This window comes from Gallus gallus, chromosome 2, assembly GCF_016699485.2.
Source record: "Gallus gallus isolate bGalGal1 chromosome 2, bGalGal1.mat.broiler.GRCg7b, whole genome shotgun sequence".
NCBI lineage: Eukaryota > Metazoa > Chordata > Aves > Galliformes > Phasianidae > Gallus > Gallus gallus.
The window spans coordinates 55,026,768-55,043,406 of NC_052533.1; the positions used below are offsets into that span (position 1 = coordinate 55,026,768).

At 44.0% G+C, this 16,639-nt stretch overlaps 1 protein-coding gene across 8 annotated transcripts in view; it reads left to right on the top strand.

Annotated features, from left to right (window-relative positions):
* The window catches only part of NFX1 (nuclear transcription factor, X-box binding 1), a 76,934-nt gene that overhangs the window by 1,450 nt on the left and 58,845 nt on the right, over nt 1-16,639 (top strand). For 6 of the 8 annotated variants that reach the window (XR_005857847.2, XR_005857846.2, XR_005857848.2 and 3 more), the window contains exon 1: nt 10,686-10,733. The exons of 1 other annotated variant lie outside the window; for it this stretch is intronic. Coding sequence is in view for 4 of the 7 variants with exons in the window: in XM_004935068.5 (XP_004935125.1) it covers nt 10,709-10,733 (25 nt within the window). In the remaining 3 variants the exon portion in view is untranslated. Of the gene's footprint in view, nt 1-10,685; nt 10,734-13,894; nt 14,086-16,639 lie in introns of those variants that run through there. One more of the 8 variants, XM_046938095.1, reaches the window with a different exon arrangement.

The following is a 16,639-nucleotide window of genomic DNA, read 5'->3' on the forward strand; positions in this document are numbered from 1 at the left end:
TAGTGTTGGTTGATAGAAACCCCTGTCCTGCAATTTGTTTAGGTAATGGAAAGAGCTGTGTCCCTCAATGAAGGAGGTAAAGAAGCTCTGCTGAGTCTTTGTACCAAGGAGAGGTCCTGTTTGGAACTGGTTACTGAATATGTAACATACTTCTGGGAAACTTCTGCATATGTAACAGACCTCTTGGGAAAATTCTGCATGTGTAACACAAGTTATGCATATAAACTGAAGATCTTTTGTGTAATCTATGTGTGATAGGAGAATTACCCCCATACATCCAGTACTGCTATTAAAGAATGTCTGTTTTCTAACAGTCCAGCTTGAGTTGTAGAGTTTCCTGGCCAACTGTGTTACGGTATCATGGAAAACTTGCATTGTCAGTAACAATTGTATATATTTAATGGGTTCTTTTACACAAAATGCTTTGAAGACCCTGTGGAACTTGTGTTAAGATCTGATGTGAGGGCACTCATTAGTAAGATTGCTTCAGTACTGATACTGTACATTAGGGCAGGCTTTTGGGATCTCCTAAAGAGAGAATCGGAAGTGTTTCTTCTTTAATTTTGATCAAGCTTTCCTTATGTATGCTGACGTCTATCTAGACATGACCATACTTGGAATCATAGAATGGTCTGGATTGGGAGAGCCCTTTAAAGATAACAGAATCACAGAATAGTTGAGGCTGGAAGGGACCACGTGGTCCAACCCCACACTCAAGCAGGGCCACCAAGAGCAGATTGCCCAGAACTGTGTCCAGGTGGCTTTTGGAGATCCTTAAGGAGGAAGACTACAGCTGCCATGGTTGTAGACTATGAAATGTCAAAAAAGACTTTATGTCCTTCAGAAAGGTGCTGAAGAAAAGGATGTTTCCAAACACTTCTTGAACAGGCATGGAGCATCAACCACTTTTCTAGGAAGCCTGTTCCACTATTTGACCGACCTTATAGTAAAGAATTTTTTTCTTGATATCCATCCTGAACTTTCCTACCAGAACTCTGTGCCATTCCCACAGGTCCTGTCGTTGGTTACAAGGTATCTCGTCCCACTCAGTGGTAAGGGAGGTGAATCTTTGAAATCCCCCAAATAGAACACTCCCAGCTATGTAGGTTCTCAAGAGCAATGGAGTCACAACAATGACTTAGAGAACAATATAAGGCAATTTCCTGAGCTTTGTAACAACAATCAGTCAGTGACTTGGAGGCAAAATTGGATAGAATCATAGAATCATAGAATCGCTAAGGTTGGAAAAGACCCACAGGATCATCCAGTCCAACCATTCGCCCTTCACCAATGATTCTCGCTAAACTGTGTCCCTCAACACAACATCCAAACACTCTTTGAACACCACCAGGCTCGGTGACTCCACCACCTCTCTGGGCAGCCAATTCCAGTGCCTGACTACCCTTTCAGAGAAGTAGTATTTCCTAACGTCCAACCTGAATCTTCCCTGGTGCAGCTTGAAGCCATTCCCTCTAATCCTATCACTAGTCACCCGAGAGAAGAGGCTGATCCCCAGCTCACTACAACCTCCCTTCAGGTAGTTAACAACCTCCCTTCAGGTAGTTACAACCTCCCTTCAGGTAGTTAGGATAGCTTTCTAACAAAAATTAATAAGTGTTATGGATTAAAATTGTACCTCAGAGCAGGTGTTATTTCCTTATCGACTACTTTAAGGCTGATTTAGGGAGTAAAAGGGAGTAAAAGAAGACTGAAAGGAAAGAGAAAGAGAGAAAAGGAAAGAGAAGAGAGAGGGAGAGGGAGAAAACAGAGGGGTTTCACCACTACTTGGATACAGCATTTTCTTGAATGGAGGGTCTTTACTGGGTGGTGTATCACGAAAGGTAAATGTGTGCTCACTTAGATATAGTTCAGTTTGTCCAAGACCACCCTTTGGATGGAAACTCCCTTGTGTCTGTGCAGTTAGCTGTTCCAGAAGATTCAGTGATTCCTCCTCAGTGAGTTGCTCAAACCGATAGCTTTCAGCCAGTAGAATTACTCAAGCTGATGTTTTTACTTAGCTGATGCTTTTCAGCCATAAGAGGAAACAGATGCTGTCCGTAACAGAAAGTAGATGCTGTCCATAAGAAGAAGTAGAGAAAAGCTGGTTGCTGCTCTGCCTCCACAGGTCTCCATCCATCCTTCTCCTAGCTCTCATTTTTCACAACTTCCTGCTCATGTTATTTGAATCAGCACAGGCTAAGTTTCTCATTGGTCTCAGACACCACCTCCTGGCTCAAACAACAAATAGTAGAGTGTGGATGGATGGCTGACCCAGGAAGGTCATGTTTATCTCCCCCTGGGTCACTGTGAGTAGAACAGCCGCTATGGATCACTGTCTCACACAGAACAACGATGGGAGTAGGTGAAAGGAATGCAGAGCTGCGATAGAGACCGCTGAGCCAGGTGCCGTGAGACAAGCCGCAAGCAACCACAAGTTATGAGAAGCATGCCTTGTACTTAGCATGTTATTTGTACCTCTCTATATAAACGGCTGTGTGCAGTTACTAAATGGCTTGGCTACTAGTAACCATATTGGTATGTGGCCTCATCCATGCCACGCCTCGGCTGAATATTGCTCTCCAGGGAACCTCGGACAAGTCGCTCAGTGACAAGTGGTGCCCGAACAGGGACATTGGACAAGTCGCTCGGCAACAGTAGAGATAAGGGTCTAAAGTTCATCTTTAATGGTAGTGATATGAACATGACAGAAGAGACAGAAGAAAGTAGCAAATCAATAGTTATGCTAATCATCAAAAATACAAATTACAAGGCTAGTCCAATTTGTGCCAGCCATTTTCCCTACCTGATAAGTCCCAAGGACTGTAAAAACATGGTAAACCAGCATCTGGATGAGAGTCCCTTGAACCAGTCTTTTGGTTAGAGTGATTGGAACAGTTCAGAAGTCTGACAATTTTTTCATCTTAGCATGAGCTTCTTCTACGGAGGTGGTGGCATTATGATTAGTAATACTACATCACTCCTTGGTTAAGTTTAACCTGCTGCATACTTATTTTCCATTCTGCACCTGTGTCCAGCATTACTGCATTCCAGATGCAGCACCCAGCATTCTTCTTTGTCAACTTTTATGCCATTATTGATTGTCCAGTGCATCTGGATCTCTCTGCAAGTCCTCTCATCCCTCTAGGGAGTCAATGGCACCTCTCAGCTAACATGCTAAGGGTACATATCACTCTTGCATCCTGATCATTGATAAAAATGTTGAAGAAAACTGGCACTGGAGTTGAAACACTGGTTGTCAACTCATGTTGACTATCCCTGACAATAGCTTCATTCTTTAAATGCCTTTCAATAGGACCCAGGGTAATCTCCATAACTTTACCAGATACTGAAGCTAGACTAACAGTTTTGTAGTTTCCTTGGTCTTTTCTCACACCATTATTGTAGATCAATATAACATTGAGTAGATGAAGCTGGTCAGAGCAAATAATGTTTATTAATGCACCATGGCCTGGAGAACTTTTCTGTGTGTCCATGCTTAGATCTAACTAACCCAGGTATTATATGGACCTACCAAAGATGAAGCCTTACTGGACCTGGTGCTCACCAATGCAGAGGAGAACATTAGAGAGGTTAAGATTGGAGGCAGCCTGGGCTGTAGAGACCATGCCCTCATGGAGTTTGTGATCTTGAAGAATGGAGGCCTGGCAAAAAGCAGAGTCAGGACCCTGTGCTTCAGGAAAGCAAAATTCTGGCTTCTCAAGGAATTGCTGGATGGGATCACCTGGGACCTTAAGGGCATCGGTACAGAACAGAGCTGGCAGCTCTTTAAGGACAACCTTCTGCGAGCACAATGGTTCTCCATCCCCCAGCAGAAATCAAGCAGGGGAGGCAGGTGACCAACGTGGCTGAGCAAGGACCTGCAGCTTAAACTGACGGAAAAGAGGGAAATGTACAGGAAGTGGAAGCAGGGTTGTGTAGCCTGGGAAGAATACAGGGCTCTTGTCCGTGTGTGTAGAGATACGATTGGAAAAGCCAAGGCACAGATGGAGCTGAACTTGGTGAGGGATGTGAAAGATAACAAGAAGGCATTCTACAGGTACATAGGCAGGAAGAGACTGACCAAGGGGAGTGTTCCCCCTCTGATAAAAGGTAATGGAGAGCTGGCTTCCTCAGACATAGAAGAGGCTGAGGTACTCAATGACTGCTTTGCCTCAGTCTTCATGGATGGTCAGGCTTCCCACATCTGCCAGGACCCTGAAACTCTAGATGAGGGTGTGGGGAGCAGATTCCATCCCACTGTAACAGTGGAACATGTCTGAGACCTCCTCACACAATCGAATGTATTTAAGTCCATGGGGCCAGATGATATCTATCCTAGTGTTCTGAGAGAGTTGGCCGATATGGTTGCCAAGATGCTTTCCATCAGAATCATGGCTGTCAGGTGAAGTCACCAGTGACTGCAAAAAGGGAAACATTACTCTCATTTTAAGGAAAAGGAGAAAGGAAGACCCAGGAAACTACAGCCCGGTGAGCCTCACCTCTGTGCCTGGGAAGATCATGGAGCAGATCCTCCTAGAAGCTTTGTTAAGGCAAATATAAGATAAAGAAGTGTCATGGTTTTGTAATTCTTCTATTGGTATTTCACAGCATAACATCATGGACAGCACACATCTTCACCAAGGGCAGATCTTGCCTGACCAATCTGGTAGTCCTCCATGATGGAGTTACGGCTCCCGGTGGAAGGGGGAAGGGTGATGGATGTCATCTTCCTGGACTTCTGCAAGGCCTTTGACATGGTCCCTCACCACATCCTTCTCTCTAAATTGGAGAGGTATGGATTTGAAGGATGGACTGCTTGGTGGATTAAGAACTGGTTGGCTGGTCACAGCCAAAGTGTTGTGATTACCGGTTCTGTGTCTGAATGGAAGCCAGTCACAAGTGGTGTCCCTCAGGGGTTGGTCTTGGGACCGGTGCTCTTCAACATCTTCATCAGTGACACAGACGATGGCATCGAGTGCACCCTCAGCAAGTTTGCAGACAACGCCAAGCTGAGCGGTGTGGTCGATACATTGGAGGGAAGGGAAGCCATCCAAAGGTACCTGGACAGGCTGGAGAAGTGGGCCCATGAAAACCTAATGAGGTTCAACACGGCCAAGTGCAGGGTGCTGCACTTGGGTCAGGGCAATCCCAGGTATTTATACCAACTGGGGGAAGAACTCCTTGAGAGCAGCCCTGCAGAGAAGGACTTGGGGGTCCTCATGGACGAGAAGCTAGACGTGAGCCAGCAGTGTACGCTTGCAGCCCGGAAGGCCAGCTGTATTTTGGGCTGCATTAAAAAAGGGGTGGCCTGCAGGGAGAGGGAGGTGATTGTCCCCCTCTACTCAGCTCTTGTGAGGCCCCATCTGGAGTACTGTGTCCAGGCCTGGGCCCCCAGTACAGGAAAGACATGGAACTCTTGGAATGGATCCAGAGGAGGGCCACTAAGATGATCAGAGGGCTGAAGCACCTCTCCTATGAGGAAAGGTTGAGGGAACTCAGCTTGTTCAGCTTGGAGAAGAGAAGGCTCTGGGGAGACCTCATTGCAGCCTTCCAGTACTTGAAGGGAGCATATAAACAAGGAGGGGACACGACGGTTTACGAGGGTGGATAGTGATAGGACAAGGGGTAATGGTTTTAAACTGAGACAGGAGAGGTTTAGGTTAGATATTAGGAAGAAGTTTTTCACTCGGGGGGTGGTGACACACTGGAACAGGTTGCCCAAGGAGGTTGATGATTCTATGATCTTCCAAAGATGAGTAGCCATTCTATTACTAATATCATGTGATATTAGCATACTAATGTAAGACTCCACCAATATACTTTCATTCAGTTTCTGATTTGTTTGGATCATCAAGGCGCCCATATTTGTTCTAACCAAGTGCAGTTTAAGCTTGACATTTTACTTTATTCAGTCCTGCTTAGCCAACTGTACTGCAAACGATCTTTTGACATCAATTGTCAGAGGATGGTAGGGTCAGTCCTTAGTTTTTTTCCTCCCTTTGTGCTGCTCTACAAGTCACAGGGCTCTGTTACATCCCCACTTACATATACTTTCTTTTCCAGAAGACTTGTTTATGTAAGTCATTTGCTCTACAGAAGCCATTGCATTCTTTTAATCCTCTTTTTCTTGCCCTTTCTTGAGCCTTTCCTCATTTTTCTTTTGAGATGGAGGGTGAGACCATATCTGTGCACATTTTATCAATTTATAGACAATCTTGATGTTTTCTCTATTTTATTTTTTGCTCCTTTCTTACAAGTACTTTCTTTCACACTACGGAGAAGATATTTTTTCACAGAGAAAGAAGATATATTTCACAGATAAGATATTTGCATACAACTATTTGTAATAACTGTTGCAATAGCTGAGGGCTGTTCTATTTTAAATGTGAAGTTAGGACTGTTTCTTCCTATGTGCACTCCTTTACTTTTAGCTTTCCTGGATTATATCTTCCATTTTTTGCCAAAGTACTCCTAAGACTTTTCTGACTGTAGTTCTTCTCAGACTGCCTACACCTCTCTAAAAAACATCATACCATGAACATACTTTGACACTGCTTCCAGATCCTTGGTAAATGTGTTGCACAATTAGGTTCCAGAATAATCCATATGGATCTTTACTCGTGTATCCCTTTTATTGTGGAAATGGACTATTAACTCCTACTTTCTTATTTCCTGCCTTTTAACCAGTTATTTACCCCTGCAGTTACTTGTTTCCTGGCTGTGAATGACCTTTTGAAATACCTTCTGAAAATCCATGTTCAACTTTATTTCTCCTGGCCACAAGCTTACTGACTCCTAAGAATTTCACTAGAACTGTAAGGCAATTCTTCCCTTAAGAAAAACCATTTTGACTCATCCCCATTACAGCATCTTTATGCATAGGCCTGCTAATTCTAATCTATCATACATTTTTTTGTTAAATTCCCTGCCATAGATATCAGACCTGTAGTTTTTCAGATTTTCTTCTGGCATCCTTTTAAAAAAATGACATTACAGTTAACACATCCCATTCTCCTGCTACCAAAGCAGCTTTATATTAATTGTTGTCTATGAAAGTTTGAAGTTTGGCCTTGAATCATCTTAGAATTGTTCACTGTATGAAATCTGATCCCTATGATTTGTTACTATTCATTTTGCTTATATGTTCAGTAACCTCTCTTACTGACCCTTCCAAGGCAGAACCACTGGTGAGTCTCCCCAGAAATAAGGGTATGTCTTTGGAATTTTATCTAGCTCTGCTGTAGTGAAAACAGATGTAAATAATTACTTTAGACTTTACATTACTTTTCTCAGTATGCTCCTTTAAATTTCTTTCAATTTTCCTGGTGATACAGACTGTCTGGTAAGCTTCCAGAGCCTGAAGTGTTTTAAAAGGGATTTATTACTTGATTTCATGCCTGATGCAATTGTTCCTCAAACCCTTGTGGCCTGTCTCATGGCGTGGTTTACATTTCATCTGTCAGAAGTTAGGCTTCTATTTTCAATTTTAGACCCAAATTTATCTTTTGGAGGGATGCTTCTGAAAAGCAGTCCATAGCAACAGGCTCCCTTTTCTCTGCTGCTTAACCACCACAAGTTCCTTTTCCCCCGATAAACATTTGCTCTGAGTCTCCAAAATGATATCCTTATAGTCTCCCTGTAGCCTTCAAACACAGTTATTAATATTTTAGCTGCCCTACTATTTTTATGCCATTTCTTCATTTTTACATAGTTTTCTTTTTTATTGTTATTGTTCTTTTTTTATTATTATTTGTAATGAACACACATATTGGTGGACTTTTTTTGGCTGTCTGTAAGGGTCTTATGTAATGAATGAGAAGTCAATAGGAACAGAACATCTCTGTGCTGCAGCTGACTGTGTGCTCAGCACCTTAGAACTCTTCGTTTGCCTTCTGGAACGATATACATTACTGACTCATACTATTGCTTCTTGCCATGGGGATTATAACCTCAAAAGCATTTGGAAACACCTAAGAAGAGCTTCCTTAAAGTGCAGGGACTCCAGTAAATCCTTTGCACAAGAGGATATTGGATTTATGCAGGAGACTCATACTGCAGCTGAGTGGCTGGAGCCTAATCTTCCTCACCAAAATTTCTGCTTCTTGGTAATCTTGTTCTAATCATGTCAGTGGATTCCCTTCCTTCTTCTTCCTCATCTCTACATCATTTCCCCCCCACCTCATGATGGAAATGCTATTCACCAGCACCCATGAAGCATGTAGATCTGTGGTTGTCAGGGTGTCCAGGGCATCTTCTCCCGAATTCTCTTACCATCCTGGAGGTTTGTCTTTATAGGTTCAACATTAACTTATCAACTGTCAGGTCCTGAGAATCCTCGAAGGGTGACTTTCCCTCCTCTCCTGAGCTGCTTTAAAATTCGTGCTCTCACCCTTAGCATCTGCAGGTTACCTACACTGCAGTTATGCTTGTGCCTATATTGTCTGATCTTCACCATCTGGCTTGATTTCTGGTTTGAGCTGCCCTCTTGCTACACGTTTGCTGGCAATCTGGATTGTTGCCTGAACTATAATTGAATATGAGCTGTTATTGAAACTATTCTGCTCTCCTTGCTTCTGTATTGTGGAATTTGCTGACTTCTCAGCTCTCAGCTCTACATTCATAGAATCACAGAATGGCTTGGTTTGGAAGGAACTTTAAAGATCCAACCCAACTGCCACGGGCAGGGTTGCTACCCATCGTATCCAAGTGCCTATATGTTCCATATGGAGCAGCGGGTCCCTGCTGCTTCCTGACAGTCATATGGGTCAGATGGCCAAAAGCAGCCACTGAGAAAAGATATGACTAATAAATGGCACAGGGAAGGAGAGAGAAGTATTAAAGGAAGATGAAGTAGAAAAACACACGTATGTTTCAACCAAGTAAGTTTTGATGGGAAGATCCTTGCTCCTATCCTTGCACTGAAAAGGAGAAAAGAGGAGGAAAAGAGAAAAAGATTATTTTGGCCGAGCTAAAGAAGAGAATAAAATCACATGCCTGCAGAGAAATGCTGGACAATTATGTGAGGCTATCATGAGTGGATGGAATTTGACCTGGGCAAAATTAAGGAAAAAGACAACACAGAACAGTTTAGATAAAAAGGTATAATCAAGGAAAATGTGTGTTGACCTAGTAACTGACATTTTTGCAGCAGCACACATAGGTGCAAATTATTATAGTGCTATCCATACCACAACTGTACTTTTTGATGGTAGCAAAAGAGTGTGTATACTGAAGTGGTAGTGCTGTAGTATATAAGTAAAGTGGGATTAAAAAAAAAAATGTAGTAGTTCTCTGTGAATGTTATGGTCACGTCTCTATAGCAGTGAGAGAGAAGAACATGAGTCAGAGGTCTACTTCAAGTTTCTTGTCAGCAGTAGGAAAACCAAGCATCACCTCTGAAAGGATGCATTAACTCTGCTGCTGCCGCATGCTCTTCTTTCTCAGCTTAGGTGAGAAAAACACTTACATAAAGCAAAACACTTCATACTGTACTCATAATCCAAGCATGCAGTGCCGTCTTCATAAGGCTGTTGCTGTAGTGGCTTGTGTGCTTCCTTTGCAGCAGTGGCAGGACTCTGGGCTGCTCATCAGTGACCAGAGTTTCTGCAAAAGAAGCCCATGCTTTCTTTAAGAGCTTTGGAGCCGTGAACTATGATGACTACGATGGGAAGAACTATTCTGCAAATGGAACTTTGATCTGAGAATTTCATGATAAGGGTGCAGAGAACGGAATGCAGACTATATCAGTAGTGTTCCTCAGAGAAGCCGTTTTTCTGAGCTGCAGTTGCTATGGTACTCTGAAGTTACTCAGTATCTGAAAAGATCAGTAGCTCTGTAAGGACTCCATAGCTAGCTACCTTGCAGTGGTGAAAGTATAGAACTGCTCTGCAGACGTACTGTAACCATGACACTGTAAACCTCTGCAGGGAGGTGTGAATCATACAACGGTTATGTTCATGTTGAACACTGCAGTATGACAAAGCATGTAGTTCTATGGAGTAATTGTAGCTGGAGCATTATAAGGTTTGTCTGCAGCACGGACTGTATTATGGAAATCCATGTGTGGGCTTTCCAACAGAAGCTAAAGTTCCAGAATCATTTGGGACAGCAAGTACATGCCACTACCACCTCCCTAGAGAAGTGCATGCAGGATGCAGTAGATAGCCAGATGCTATATTCCTACTTTACACTCTCTTTCTAGAAAAAACCACCTCTTGTGCACCGAGTCCAAAGCAAAGGACCATTCCGTTCTTTCCCTTCTGCTTGACCAGCAGGCTCTGAAATGCAGCCGGTACAGGAAACTCATTTCAGGGAAGGGCCACAGTTGCGAAGTTCATTGCCAAACAAGCAGTTTACTGCCAGCGCTAGCATTTCTTTGTTGCTATTACGTTTCTTTTCTTCCTTCCCTTCAGTCTCAAAACTCCCGATTTTCCGTTTATTACAGTGCCGGCAGGCACGGCGCACTTCGCCCTGAGGACTCGGGCGACCGCCCGGCCCCGCCCTTGAACTCGAGCTCCCGCCGACCCCCAGCTCCGCCCTTACCCCCTCGCACCACCCCCTCCTTGGCCGCCTGTACCCGTCTCTTCAGTGCGGCTGCGCGTGCTGAGCTCTGCTCAGCCGAGGGGGAGTTGGCAGTGCTTGGGCGCGTGCGCGGCCGCCAGGAAGCTGGACCTTGGGGTGGGGGCGGGAGCGGGAGGAAAGCGTTGGCATGGCGGAGGCGCGGCCCAATACAGGTAGGTGTGATTATCGCGTTCGGGGGGAAGAGGGGGGGTCGAGGAAGGGGCTGGTGGGCTAAGCTGGACGCGGAGGGGAGGAGCGCGCATCGCTCCGCGGTAACGTTCGCGGGTAGAGGGCAGAGCTGCGGTGTTCGCAGCCGAATGCCGGGTGTCAGGGGCGTCCGGGCTGAGGCACCACCTGTTGTTAACGCGCCGCCCGCCCGCCCGCACCGCAGCGTCGTTGAGCCTGCAGTACTGAAGGTGGCTGGGCTGTGCGTGTTCCGCAGGATGTGCTAGGAAAACTTTGGCCGGGAAGAGACATGTGAGTTTCAAGTATGTGACGAGCAAACGGGACTCTAAATAAATAAATAAATAAAAAGCCATTTGATTCCTGTAAAACTTACTGCTTCTCAGACCGCCATTATCCCCCCTTCGCTCCCCGTGCTTGCCGTACTCTGCAGAGGGCGGTGCTACTGACCTGCTCCTGTTGCACAGGCATTTATAAGATTGTGGTGTTCAGGGTGTTTCCGTGTAGAGTCTTGCAAGGGTTCAAGAGATGTCTAAGGTGCGTGCTGCTGGTGAGTACTCCCTGTCCCCTCCGGTGCCCTACAGATGACGAAGCAGAGCACGAAGAGGGAATCCCACACGAAGAGGGATTTAGGAACCCAACCTGGGATGGGATTGAATGCCACAAGTAGAAGAAATTGTTTTTTGTTTGTTTGTTTCCAGTGCTGGTTTTTAAGGTGCAGGATTAGATTAACTTTTTGATTTTACTGGATGTGGTTGCTGTGGAGGAGGAGTGACTCTTCAAGATGCATATTCCAGCCTAGCGTTTAATGACCTGTAGTGTATTATGGGCACCTAGTAGTGGAAGAATTCTTATGCAATTGTGTCTTGGGTATTTAAATAGAAACAGTGTGTGCCTGGAGATGTTCATGATATTTACTGCTTTCATCACATCTTCTCTTTCGCTTGTGATCTGGAGAGACTTTCTGGTTAATCAGTATCACTTTGGGCTCACTAGATGAGCTAACTCATCTCATTGTTAATGAAATTGTTAAATTTCTGTAAGGTACAGAGTGCTGGACTTGAATGGCTGAGGATGAAGAAGAAAATACAAGTCTCTGCTTTTGCAGCACCCTGAAGTTAATTCAGATTACGCATATCATTAGTTTTCAGGTACTATTTTCAGTCTTTTCTGTTCTTAGCACCTGGGCTGTGAAGAGGGAAAAGTAATCTGAGGTTGTTTTCAGTGTTTTGAAAATGGGCCCATGGCCTTCTTGTGGGAAGTGGAATAGCCTGACGTGGTTTGGAGTGTAGAGCCTGATAGGTTCAGCAAAGGGAAGGTAATGCAAGCAGCTGTTAGCTTGTCTGCTCATCTTCCACGCTTCCAGGCTGCAAGGCCGGTCTTGTTCTCAAACCTTTTATGCAGTACATATGCATTTGGAATAAAGAGCCCTTAATAGATATATGAAGCTAAATAGGATTATTATTATTATTTAAGTAATCTGGGCAATACAATGTTTATACTTTAAAATATGTAAGCTAACACAGGTATTGTCAGATGGCATTAAGTTCTGGAGTTTTTTTCCATTTTAGGGTAATGCCATGTTATCGAGACCAACTCTTAGGTATGTTTGGTTGCACTTATGTGGCATTAGGATGTAAGCTAGCTTATGCTCTGGAAAAGTATTTCTGGTCACACATTATATCAAGGGAAGCAGCTGAGGTCAAAGAACAGCCGTTTTGGGTCTTGACAGATGTGTAACCTGTATAGGATACTTTGCTAATAATGAATTGTTACTGAGACCCAGAGGGTAAGAAGAGTATAAGAAACAAAGCCGTTGTGTGGTGATTATTTACATTTATATACCTTTCCAGTTTCCAGCCCTGTGCACCTAGAAGACATATCCCAAATGAGAGGTTATATTATTTAATAGTCATTACTGATTTCTTCCCCATGAGTAGCTGCAGTTGCTTTTGAATGTAGCTTAGTACTTTTGCCTTCACAATGACGACTAGTTCTGTTTTCTCATACAGCATAGTATTAAAATAAAGGTATCAGGAGGTTCTATAAGGTGCTGAACATACTATAAGGTTGAACAGGAAGTGAAAACTCGTAATGCATTTAGTCCTTAGGAAAAATTTATTCTGTAGTAGATACTTTTAGACTTATGAGGTTGTATTTCTTACCCCAACCTCATATTTCTCCTGTGTAGTCTTCAAATGGGCTGCCCAAAACTTCATCTTCCATTTAAAATGTGGGTGCACTGAATTTGGACAAAAACATAGCAACATGCACAAATACACTCTAATAAGCTCACTGTGAGCCAGAAATAAGAACTTGCTGCAATGATGACCAACAGCAACCTGAACTGCCTTGGAAAGAATGTTGCCAGCAGATCAAGGGAGACGATCCTTTCTCTCAGCACTGATGAGGCAGTGTCTGGAATGCTGTATCCAGCTGTGGGGTCCCAGTACAAGGAAGACAGGGGCTTACTGGAGACTCACATCCAGCATAGTGCCACAGAGCTGAAGGCATTCAAGCATTTTCATAAAAAGAGGGTCTGGCAGAGCTGGGACTGTTCAGTCTGGAGGAGAGAAGGCTTGCACAGAGGGAGTAAAGAATAGGGATTCAAGTTCTTCTGAGTATTATTGAGTGAAAGGCTAAGAAGTAACAGGTAAAAGTTGACGTGAAATTTTGTCTGAACTCAAGAAAAGGTCTTTTTACTGCGTGTGTTGTCAAACCCTAGAACAGGTGTCATGGTTTTATTAACAGGTTGCAGAGAGACTGTGGAATATTTATCCTTGGAGATACTTCAATCATGATAGGACAGTTTGAGAGGAGTGTTTTAGACCAGGCTGCCCAGAGCCACATCCAGCCTGGCCTTGAATGCCTCCAGGCAGGGATGGGGCATCCACAACCTCCTTGGGCAACCTGTTCCAGTGTGTCATCACCCCCTGAGTGAAAAAACTTCCTCCTAATATCTAACCTAAACCTCCCCTGTCTCAGTTTAAGACCATTCCCCCTTGTCCTATTGCTATCCACCCTCATAAACTGTCATATCCCCTCTTGTTTATATGCTCCTTTTAAGTACTGGAGGGCTGTAATGAGGTCTTCCAGGAGCCTTCTCTTCTCCAAGCTGAACAAGCTGAGTTCCCTCAATGTTTCCTCATAGGAGAGGTGCTCCATCCCACTGATCATCTTAGTGGCCTTCCTCTGGACCTGTTCCAAGAGTTCTGAGTCCTTCCTGTACCGGGGGCCCCAGGCCTGGACACAGTACTCCAGAGAGGGCCTCACAAGAGCTGAGTAGAGGGGGACAATCACCTCCCTCTCCCTGCTGGCCACCTATCATAATTGGAATGAACTGTAAGTTTTGGACAGACAGATCATTTTGCATGAAAATGGATTACACTTCTTGATTTCTTCAAGCCTGAGACAATATAACTGGTATTGAAGAAGAAATCCAACCTACTGTCAATCTGCACGTTCTCTGGAAATTATGTAGCGTACTGTAGGTGAATACTGTTACATAAAATGCCCAGAGAAGACAGAAAATATTAAGGTGGTTGTTCTGGGGGCGTTAAGCCTCTTCCTCGCAAATTGGAAAGCCTCAGAATTTCTATAATGCGCTATTCATGGTGGCTTTTTTTCTTTTTTCTTTTCGTGCTACGGTGTAATACAGGTGCTATAAAATCTTCATGGAGTGTTTTCTTTATAGCATGTGCATTGAGTTCAGCTGATCAGACCATTTTGTATCTGGATATATGCAAATCTGACACAAGTAATTTCATGTGTACATGCTCTCTGCTGTCATTTTTTTCAGAAATAATTATTCTTTCAGAATTCTAATTGTTTTAATTTCAGGACAGATATGTTCAGTTTACTTGGACTTCTGGGTGTGAGGATATAAGCAGAATTTGAAATGACTATCGACTGCTGAATTGGCAGCTAAATTTTGAGGCAGATGCTTTTCTTCAAGGCTGTTGTTTGTTTCCACTTACAGGTAGTGCTAGTACACTTGACTGCAGTTGAGGAAGGTGGAGTTCAATCAATACAATATTAAGTAATTATGGAAGGAATATGTCTTGCCTGAAACCTATACATGTGATCTCAAAGTTAGTAAGCAGAGCATTCTATTTATGTGCTAACATATTTAAGTGTTGGGTGGATCTTTGAAAATTTCTACTTCTATTATGTTCTCTGCCTTTAGATTTAATTTGGTATTCTGTAACTATAGACCAGTTAGCCTCACCTCTATCCCTTGAAAGGTGATGGAACAACTTATCCTTGGCACTGCTTCTAGGCATATGAAGGATAAGAGGGTCATTAGAGGCAGTCAACGTGGCTTCATCAAGGGGGAGTCATGCTTAACCAACCTGATACCCTCTTATGAAGAAATAGTCAGGTGGGTAGACGATGTTAAAGCAGTGGCTGTGGTCTATCTTGATTTTAGTAAAGCATTTGACACAGTCTTCCACAGCATCTTCACAACTAAACTGAGAAAATGTGGTCTGGACGATTGGATAGTGAGGTGGATTGTGAACTGGCTGAAGGAAAGAAGCCGGAGAGTTGTGGTCAACGGGACAGAGTCTAGTTGGAGGCCTGTGTCTAGTGGAGTCCCTCAAGGGTCAGTACTGGGAACAGTACTATTCAGTATATTCATAAATGACTCTGAGGGGATAGAGTGCACTGTCAGCAAGCTTGCTGATGGCACAAAACTGGGAGGAGGGGCTGATGTGCCAGAAGGCTGTGCTGCCATCCAGCAAGGCCTAGACAGGCTGGTGAGTTGGGCAGGGAGAAATGTAATGAAGCATAACAAGGGCAAGTGTAGAGTCTTGCATCTGGGCAAGAACAATCCCAGGTACCAGTATAGGCTGGGGGACTGACCTGCTGGAGTGTAGCATAGGTGAAAGGGACCTGGGAGTCCTGGTGGACAGCAGGATGACCATGAGCCAGCACTGTGCCCTTGTGGCCAAGAAGGCCAATGGCACCCTGGGGTGTATTGTAAGGGATGTGGTTAGTAGGTCAAGAGAGGTTCTCCTCCCCCTCTACTCTGCCCTGGTGAGACCACATCCGGAATATTGTGTCCAGTTCTGGGCCCCTCAGTTTAAGAAGGACAGGGAACTGCTTGAGAGAATCCTGCACAGAGCCACAAAGATGATTAAGGGAGTGGAGCGTGCCCTTTACCAGGAAAGGCTGAGGGAGCTGGGTCTCTTTAGCTTGGAGGAACTGAGGGGTGACCTCATTAATGTTTATAAATATGTAAAAGGTGAGTGTCAGAGGATGGAGCCAGGCTCTTCTCAGTGACATCTAATGATAGGACAAGGGACAACAGGTACAAGCTGGAATGCAGGAGGTTCCACATAAATATGAGGAAAAAACTTCTTCACAGTGAGGATAACAGAATACTGGACCAATCTGCCCAGAGAGGTTGTGGGGTCTCCTTCTCTGGAGACATTCAAAACCCACCTGGATGCATTCCCATGTGACCTAATCTAGGTCTTCCTGCTCTGGCAGGGGGGTTGGACTAGATGATCTTTTGAGGTTCCTTCCAATCCCTGACATTCTGTGGTTCTGTGATTTCTCCTTTGCTCATCTCAAAACTTTGAGGATCTTAATGGATGACAGTACAAACAAATGAACAGCTTCCTACTGCTAAGAATACAGCTTTACCCCAGACCCTGATGTCCTTTTTTATTTTACCTCTGCCATGTCCTTTGAGGAGCCTCTATAAACCAAATCTGCAGAGCAGTGACCTGATAGCACAGGAAGAGTTCATTGTCTGCATTATTATGTAGCTTAGAAATTATGAGTGCTTGTCTGGTCAAAGATCTGAAAAACTGGTACTAATCAGAGTAGAATGTTTAGTTTCAATTTTGTGTTTATCTGAAACACAGAAGGACAATCTAGTTGTGTTTTT